We start from the raw sequence: 9,654 nt of genomic DNA on the forward strand, positions 1-9,654 counted from the left end.
TGCTCGCGTGCGTGCACTCTCTCTCTCTGACAAATAAATAAAATCTTAAAATATATATATATATATAGATATAGATATAGATATAGATATATGTTTTTAGGTGAACTTATAAATGAACTCGGAGATAAAAGATTTTTGACATTCTAGGGTTCAAAAAAAATACTACTTGTAGTTCATTACAAAATATTATTAAAAATATCCTATGGCCAAGTTAGAAATAAATCAAAATAAATGAGAACCCAGTCTATAAATATAAATGTGGGAGTTCCAAGTCAAATATTAGTAACATTATCTCAAATGGACAATAAATGACTGACCCTCTATGACAAAGATTTCATCCCAACAATATAATCATTGCTTAATATCAGGACTCCTATTAATGTAATCATATTATTTATGCATTAACTATCTTTTTATGTTTTCCTATACTTAAACTTTGTTTTGCAGTGAAAGTGATTTACTTCTACAATAAAATGAGAAAACAAACATTATTTTTAAAAAAATTTATTAAGCGCTAACTCAGCAACGGTATGACCGTGGTTTTAGCTTGGCGTTGGCTGAGGGTGGGCAAGTGGGAAGTTCGGTAGAAAAATATTCACGATTAAATGTTAACCTTTTAAAATAGTAGATTCACAGAGAAAGGAAGGGCTCAATTTTCCTGGAAAAATTAGAGAGAAGAAAACATAAGTAAAGGTGTTATTGGAGGTAAGATATAAATAGAACTAATCTCTACTATGAGGTGTGCCTTCACAGAAGGGCTATGGGCCCATCATCCCCAAAGGGGAGGATCTGCACGGGGGCCTCACTGTCTCAGCACAGACCCAACAGCCATCAGTTAACCCTGTGGTCCAGGTGGGCCTCATCATACATAGAGAAGGAATGAGACTTGGCCCAGCTGACTTCTTGGGGAGGAAGCCACATGTCAGCTGTCTATGCAAGGCCAATTGTTTTATGCATTCATCGGAACAAAATATTTTCTACTCACTATGTAGGTCATTGAGAGACATGAAGACTAAAGAATTTTCTAGCTGGCTACCATTAGACTTACAATTTCTGATAATTTCAAATGAAAGCAGGGTTTTACCTAGGGCCATTAAGAAAATGCAGAGGAGACTGAGTAGTGGGCAGTTGCTCTCCGTTCCCGCTCTCCACTCTAGATTATATGTACAGACTCTGAGAAGGGAGCACCCAAATCCGTTTCTTGGAGACATTTACCTGAGATGCTTCATATGGATTTTCAATTCCCAGGAAAGAGGTAGAAATATCGTGTCATGGATAATCTCTCAATCGTGGGCATCTGGATCATTGTATTTGGCTTCTCAAATGCATTTTGAACCTAAGGTAGTAAAGAAAATCGTCAGAGATTTCCTAAGAGGGAAATCTGGACTTCTCTCTCAGGAGTAAGAAAATTTATGGAGTGTATTAAGGCTGTGGCCAGGTAGTATACACAGAAGAAATTTTTAGCTTTTCCTTGGCTATAGTGCATACATGAACAAAATAGTATCATCAAAAGCATTTTCTGAATAAGCAAGGCTATCAGAGTCAGAGAAACTCACTCTGGTTCCATGCGGTACTTCAAAAAAACCTCCTCTTTAAGCAAACCTGGGGTACCGGAAGGGGTGTCACGACGGCTTAAGATCTTTCAGGATTCCCAAAAAAGGGTTTAAAAATGGTTGCACAGCTTTCCAGGGCATAACAGTGAAAAGACAAGAAGAACCCTACCTTTCGGAAAATCTCCTCCAAATGGTGACAACAAGAATACTCTCCTAAGTAGTAGATAAGTTGGGAAATGAAGACAGAGCCCTCTGTGTTCATTCTCCAAGAAACATTATCTGCAAATAAAAGGCATTGAAATATTGGGAGATGTGGCCTTCGTATAAGTGTGGAGGACTCTTAGAGCCATAGCTTTTGGACACGGTTTGATTTCGATGCTTTGGAGGAGAGAGAGACAAATCTGGATAAAGCTGGGTGTCAGGTTTCCACAGCAGGCGCAGAGAAAACCGTCGCGGGCCCTCAGTTGAGAACGCCCTGCGTGTTCCCAGGCAGAGCCAAAGTTCTCCCCCCGACTACTGCAGGAAGTGGAAGAGAACAGAATTCCTTTCAGCACTTACTATATAATCAAAAAAAGAATCTAGATCTCGCGATGCCTTGAGTCTGGCCCTCCTCACCATCCGCACTGTGTGCTCCTGTAATACTGTACCCGTACTTCTTCACCACGCACGTTGTCTGAGCCTCTGCTTCTCCTCACCGTTGCAGCGTGATCAAACAGCCGGTCGTCCCCTGTCCGTCCCTTTACCTGCAGCTGCCTCCCTGTTTCTTCTTCCTTTTCGTAGTTACATTTCTCGGGCTTGTCTCACTCACCATGTTCACAGGCTCCTAGCCCGCTCACCCCGGGCTGCTGTCTGCCTACCGCATTATCTTCACGCAGAGCTCCCCCTCCCCGGCCAGCCTGGCCTCCGGGTCATTAAACCTCACGGTCCCTTACTGAGCCTCACCTGTACCTGATCCCTCATTCAAATCAGAAACTGGCCATAACTCCCATAGATTCTTTCTGGGTAACTCTGACAACACATACTCGTCTTACTTTGCTTTCTTATACTCCAACCATACTCTCGGATCCACTCTGCAGACTGGGACTTCCGTCTCTCCAGTTCAAGCCTCCGCTTTGGGATGTCTTCTCAATCTGTTCTCTGTTCGTGGATCATTTTGTCCATTGTTAGAACATTAAAGATAATCCCTAGGCAAGCATCTCCCCAAATCCTGATGCCGATCTCTTTTCTCAAATATACAGCCTTGTAACTCTCCTCTTTTCCTCCTGAAGTATGCTGAAGGCATTTCACACTTTCTTGCAAGATTCCCATTTTAATGAAGGCACCACAATCATCCCTGGTGACCTCGAGTCCCCTGTGTCACCCCTTCTGTTCACCTGCCATATCCACTAAACACCGGATCATACAAATTTTACATACTAATTATTTCTGGATTCAACAGCTATGTCTTCCCAAGACTGGCATTATCACCTGTGGCCCATGATACTGCAGTCACATTTTAACCTGCCTCCCCATATCGCCTCTTGCTGTACCATAACCCATTCCCCACAGAACCCCCAGAGTGGTCATCTAAAAATGTCAGTCTTATCATTTCATGATGTACTTTTCACCAAAATTTCCTATTACTATTACTGTAAAGTAATATTAGTAATAAAGCATGTCAACATAAAAGATCAAATCCTTCCCTGACATATGAGGCCTCAAGTTATACGGCCCCTGCCTGCCCCTCCATCCTCTCTCTTGGTACTGGCCCCTGGCTCGGTGCTCCAGACACACTGGCCCTGTTTCCCAAGCTCCTCTCTTTCCCAGGCTCTCTGTGTACACTGCTTTTTCCGTCTGGAATGTCCTTCTCTTACTATTGACACAGTTAAGTCCATTTTTCAACACATTCTTCCTGCAAGCACATAACGGGGTTGACAGTTGTTGTGTGCTTGTGTGAGGTGGTACCTTCCTCTCAGTCCATCTCTGCCCCTCTGCTCGTCCCTCCGTAGGCTCAGCAAGCACGTCGGCCTCAGCTGGGCGTCATATGCCCTGGAACAGTGTCTCCGCTCACCGTTACACGTACAGAAAGGAATGGAGGAATTACACACACTAGACTTCATGCCCTTAACTTAAACAGTCTCTTAGAGCATACATCAGGCTGGATAAGCCTTTTTAACTTCTTTAGTAGCTAAAAGTAGAGAGCTCTTCTTTCCAATAAAACTTTATTCAAACTCCAACATGTAAGACAAAGTAGAGCTGTTCCAGGTATGGAATGGGTGTTTCCCACACGGCCTGTTTCCTGTTTCCCCAGACTAGACTCAGAGCATCCTCCTGGGCCAGTGAATCTCAGGCCCTCCCCTGGACCTACGAATCGGAACTCTACATGTAATGACATTCTGTGACATCCAGGTTTGTAATCACTACACCAGAGCACTTAGAGCTGTGACTTGTGTGGGGCGCCTTGGTGGTTGGTTGGGCCTCTGCCTTCTGCTCAGGTCATGATCCCAGGGTCCTGGGATCGAGCCCCGTGTCGGGCTCCCTGCTCCGTGGGGAGGCTGCTCCGCCTGCTTGTGCTCACTCTCTCTCTCTCAAATAAAATTCTTAAAAAGAACTGTGACTTGTGTAAACTAGATTCTGGAAATTGCCTGGGTTCTGTAAATCACTCATAAAACAATACCATAGATGACCGTTAAATAGATTTCCCACAGGTTTGACCGTGATCAAGCATTATCTTCTGTTTCTATCTTTTACTATGTCTTTCCTGCCAAAGAAGGATTTTCAGTCATTGTCTCCATTATACTGAAGTCAGGCATTTGAATGTTAACTAAATTTTTAAGACTAGATTCAAATAACCAGCCAAGAGGTTCTAGAATGTGTGAAGCAAGTATTACAGTGTTACTTGATTGCCTTGTTTAACTGCTAGTAGATGATCAGGTGGACCAAACCATGGGACTAAAATACACTTCTGTGCCATTGCTATATTAAGTAAACAAGCAAACAAACAAACAAAAACAACTCTTCATTTATTTATAGTTACACTATTTTAAGTTCGGATCCTCACGAAAGTCCGGTTTACTTTGAAAGTTTCCTCCAAAATCAAGACTTCCAGCTTTCGAGTTATAAAAATAATCTCAATATTTTAAACCTCTTCTCTATAAAGCCTATTATTAGAGAAGAAATGTTCTTCTATTAGTGATCAGGTAGGATCATAGCCAGGCCTGTGATCTGGAAACTGATAGGAGATTGAGAGACTGCTCTCTAAAGTCACTTACGTGGAGTCGAAGATTTGAAAGCGATGAAGTCCTTCTCCACGTGGGTCTTTTCTATGGCATCACTGGAGATATAATGCCGCAAGGGCTGGTAATATGTCCACGCAAACGCTTCTCCCACATCAGTCACCCAGACGGCCCCATCACCTCCTGGAAGACACACCCTTGTCTTATGAAAGAAGTTACACACACAGACACACACACAAAATCTCTTCTACCATTCTACCCTTACTTCAGTACATTCCAGTATGGAATTTATTAAAAATGCAAGTATGTCACTACTAGAAAAACCAACTCACTGACTGGGACCCATATAGAGCCCACTTACGTTTAGAATGACCTTGTCCCAAAGGATCAGGACTTTCATTATTATTCTGGTGTGCTTCACACTTCTTAAAAAATGATACAGACTTAATTTCTCTCTTTTTTTTCAGATTATTTATTTATTTATTTGAGAGAGAGAATGAGCGGGCGTGTGAGCACATGAAAGAGCAGCGGAGGGGGAGGGAAAAGCAGACTCCCCGCTGAGCAGGGAGCATGATGTGGGTCTCGATCCCAGGACCCTGGGATCATGACCTGAGCCAAAGGCAGACGCTTAATGACTGAGCCACCCAGGCGCCCCCAGACTTAATTTCTTTCTGGCCCAGACCTGAGTGCAGTTCTAAAATGTTGTCTCTGTCACCCATCCCTGGGAAAACAAAGGCTAGCTGCTAGGCGAATAGAAAAAGATGCCTGGCCCCACCCTGGGTCCCCTAACCCCAACTCACTGCCTCGGCAGGCCTGTGTGATGATGACCTTGGGCTTGTCTTTGAGACTCCAGCAGTTACGGTTGTTGAAAATCTGGAAGATGGTGTCATCGGGAAGAATGTCCGGCTCTTCATCTCTGTGCTTCGTGCCACAGATCCCGTCTAGGGTGCCGTGGGACATGAACACCAGGAACGTGCTGTCGGAGAATCTGTGCTCTTGGCGGGTGGCAAAGTTCTTCAGCTCCGTTTTCATTTCCTGAAAGAATCTCTGGAGTCACTACCTAGGAGCTCTCCATCTACAGTTTGTACTCAAATAGTAGGTGGAGCAGGCTTTAAGGAATCAGACGGTTTGGACAGAATGGAATTGTAAGAGAAATTTTGTTCTGACATAAAACCAGAAAATTAAACATATAGAATGTAAAGGTTAGCAGGGTTTTGTTTTGCTTTTAAGATTTATTTACTTATTTGAGAGAGAGAAAGAGAGAGAGAGTTGTGGGAGGGGCAGAGAGAGAGGGAGAATCTCAAGCAGACTCCATGCTGAGTACAGAGCCCAACACAGGGCTCAATCTCAGGATGCTGAGATCATGACCTGAGCCGAAACCAAGAGTAGGATGCTCAAACCAGGCACCCCTAGCGGATTTTTCATACAGTGTGTAGCCCAGTGGTTTTCAGTAGAGGTTTTAGGCTGGGGGAGGTGCTGGGAGGTGGAGTATAAGGAGGGGCACGTGAGGTGGCAGTTCTCCCACCGGAAGGCTTTGCTTTCATCTGTATTACATGTTGGGGTTCCCCTAAGTTTTTATTAAAAAAGAGTGAGACAGAGAGTAAGGGACTGTTTCCTATCGACATAAAGTAGAGACACTTAACAAATTTCTTCTGAGGTTTAAAATGGTTTGTCCAAAATCACCCAAGAAATTTTTTGGCAGAGACAGGATCACAACTTTGTGTGTATGTGTGTGCTCACAATCTTTTTTTTTTTTTTTTTTTTTGACTGCATACTTGGCTTTACATTTAGACACATAATATTGAAATTAAAAAGGCCTCAGAGTTGTGTCTCACATAGACTATCAAGTCATCAGTGCCTCCCAAACTGAGAGCATTAGAAAGATCCAACATTTTTAGCAAAATACTACCCTATAAATCTTTGCTGTAAAAATGTGCATTGGAAGAGGCTGAAACCCAGGGATGCCTATTCTGGAGAAAGAGAATTCCTGTAACGTGCACTGTGTTCTTCCAGCTGCAAAGGAAGAAGTCCAAGAAGGAAAGGGGAGGAAGGAAGCTTATCCCACTCTCCTGGGCCATTACCAGAGCTGTGAGATTTTCCTTTATAACCACCGAATATCCAAGGTTTTCAAGCAGGCCTTGCATCCCTGAAATGTCATTTTCAGAGCCTTCTCGCTCAGAAAGATAGTCAAATTTTTTGTTGCAAATGATGAGGGCCAGGCGTGTTCGGCCCTCCTTCTCCATCACTGGATATATCTGCAAATAACAGACACAGGGTGAGTTACATGTGGCCTCCCCACTTTTGCCTCCCAAGTCCACACAAAACTGGATGGCTGGAGGACTTGGGGATGGAAATAGGTACTCAGGCAGAAAGACACAGGACTCCAGACTGAAAGCATGTACAATAGCTGAGCATGCACTCCGGGAACCTGGCTTTGGTTCGGTGGTGGGGAGGAGTTTCAAGTATGTTGGAGGACGGGCTGAAACAGACAGGAAATCTGATGGAAGGGCCACTTAATTAGATGGCATGATTAAATAACATCCTGTGCCTTGTGGGCTGATCCACAGGCATCTGTACCAAGGACTGAAATTCCCAGCGGGTTCCCAGGATGCAGTGTGAGTGGACGGTCCTGTGTGCTCCGACTCCAAGGGGTGTTACCTCGTGTACTCTCACAGTCTTCAGTCCCTGAGAATGCTTACAGGGACACAGCTTCAGCACGTCCACTTGGGAAGCCTGGATTTCCTGAATGACTATGACAGAAAAAAAAATAACTCTTTAGGGAGTAGCACCCCCTGCCTTGCAGTCACGGAGATCTTTTCACCGGGCTCTCATTCTTTGGCAATGCTTACTGCCATCCCTTCAAAAAGCTTCATATAACAAGAAAACCATTTTGTATAAAAAATGACAAAAACAAAAATCTTGAGTAGTCCCTCTTTCTTTTTGCTTCTTGCTGACCCCACCGCCAGTTTCTGTTTTTGTCAGTGGTCATGACATGGGCTAATCTTTCATACCCAGCACATTAGACTCACATAAGCACAGTACCCAAGATCTGGAAGGAGGCCTCATGCTCATCTGGCCTGGTCAAGTCATCATTCAGATATCTGAACTCCACTCACAGTATCCCTACTGTGTTGTTATTACCACTAGTGAAATGTCTCCACTAACGGGGACCTTGCAGTGTTCTAAAGCACTCTGAACAGTTCTGAGGATCCCAAAGCCTGAACCTTGTAAGCATTGGTATGTATTTCCTGCACTGGCACCATCCAGAAAAATGTCTAATTCCTTTCCCGCTGAAAGCTCATGAGTATTTCTGTGGCTTCAAAATATCTTACCTTGTGTTTCGATTATTTTATGTAAATGCCCCCAGAAAAACAATGATTATATTTTATCTTAATTGTGTTTACTGTATGGTAAGCTTAATTAGGACAGGGAAGGTGTGTTTAATTTTTGTATTTCCAGCATCTAGAATGATAGTCTGGCACAGATTAAAAGTTTATAACTGCTTGTTAATGAATCATTACCTTCAGATACTTGAAAATAGCCACCAGGTATCTGCCACCTTCTCCTGCTTTTTGTTTTTCCAGAGGGAAACCAGCCTTCTGTTCCTTCCAGTATTTTTGTGTAAGAATGATTTCATCTTTTGAACCAAGCAATCTGTTAATTTGCCTGCATCTCTCCCCATCTACTGTCCTCCCCAGTAAGAGGAAGGAATATACTTCCTCCTGTCTTAAATGACTCTCTTTGTGCCCTGAATTCCAATTCCTCTCACCCGCAAGAACTTGACTCAGGCCTTTATTCAGCCCCATCCCATCCGTGTCTCCCTCTTCCCCCCGCTATGTTCTCCCCATGGCATATCATGTGCCTTCACACCCCTCTGTCTCACAGACACCTCCCCTCCATGCCCTTCCCCTTCGGCTGTTGTCCCGAGTCCACATCTCAGCACAACTCCTTAAAGGTGGTGCCCTGCTGCACTGTTCCCACTTTCTCAACTGTCATTTTGTTCTTGTGTGCAACACACCCTGGCTGTCACTCTCACCCTCAAATCCTTGTGATCAAAGTTCCCACTGACCATTTGTTGCTTTTCCAGCATTTAATCTGGCAGAACGCATCTTCTTCCTTCCTTGAACAGTGTTCTCCAGGATTCTGTGATGCTGTGTGTTATGGCCATTCTTCCTCAAGCTGCTGGCTTTCGCTCTCCTGCCACACGTCTAAAAGTTGGGTCTTTCTACATTGGACCCTCTGTTATCCTCTGTGAGTCACCTCTGCCCAGGCAGCCTCATCAGGCACATCATCTTACCTACTGTCTACATGCTCCTGAATCCCCAGAGCTATTCCTAGGCCTGGTTCTTCTGTGAACAACTGGGTTGAATCCACCTGTGTATTCAATGTCTACCCTGGGATGTACTACACACATCAAAGTGAACATGTACAGGGAAGGACTCCTAATATTTGTCCATGCCTAGAGATCTGTTTCTCTTGAGTTTTCCCTCAACTACAAGTTTTCTTCTACCTCAGTTAGTCATAACCTTCACCTGGATGACAACCAAAACCAAGATTCATCCTGATTCCTCTTCTTCCTGCATTAGCCCACAGCCTATCCATCCATGGTTTTTGTTGACTCTACCTCCAAAAGAGATCAGATGTCACCACTTGTCATCCTCTCTGTTAGTATAACCCCAGCCTAAAAGCTATTATTTCTTAACTGAAATATTTGAATACATTTGGCCTTTCTGATGCTATGCTTCTTTATCACTCCTCCATTAAATACTTCTAAAGGCTTTCTATTGCAAATAGAAAAAAGGCCCAGAGTAGTATGGTAGCTTCAGCCTGAGTCCATAACAGCTTTTCCTACCATGTACCCTAATTTGCTACTCTCCCATCAGATT

The 9,654-nt window shown here is 43.7% G+C and overlaps 1 protein-coding gene and 1 long non-coding RNA gene across 4 annotated transcripts in view; one reads left to right on the forward strand and one right to left on the reverse strand.

Annotated features, from left to right (window-relative positions):
* The window catches only part of LOC116647053, a 148,330-nt gene that overhangs the window by 119,528 nt on the left and 19,148 nt on the right, over positions 1–9,654 (forward strand). The gene's annotated exons all lie outside the window — the stretch shown is intronic.
* Positions 493–9,654, reverse strand: part of LOC116647051 (caspase-12-like) — an 11,150-nt gene continuing 1,988 nt past the window's right edge. Inside the window, exons 3-11 of the mRNA XM_032428188.1 lie at positions 8,485–8,507; positions 7,960–7,970; positions 7,427–7,541; positions 6,850–7,023; positions 5,569–5,803; positions 4,805–4,951; positions 1,723–1,832; positions 1,216–1,336; positions 493–658 (exon numbers count right to left, since the gene is read on the reverse strand). Coding sequence (XP_032284079.1) covers positions 1,238–1,336; positions 1,723–1,832; positions 4,805–4,951; positions 5,569–5,803; positions 6,850–7,023; positions 7,427–7,541; positions 7,960–7,970; positions 8,485–8,507 — 914 coding nt within the window. The 3' untranslated portion in view covers positions 493–658; positions 1,216–1,237. The remainder of the gene's footprint in view (positions 659–1,215; positions 1,337–1,722; positions 1,833–4,804; positions 4,952–5,568; positions 5,804–6,849; positions 7,024–7,426; positions 7,542–7,959; positions 7,971–8,484; positions 8,508–9,654) is intronic.

This window comes from Phoca vitulina, unplaced genomic scaffold (assembly GCF_004348235.1).
Source record: "Phoca vitulina isolate PV1807 unplaced genomic scaffold, GSC_HSeal_1.0 scaffold38, whole genome shotgun sequence".
Lineage (NCBI taxonomy): Eukaryota > Metazoa > Chordata > Mammalia > Carnivora > Phocidae > Phoca > Phoca vitulina.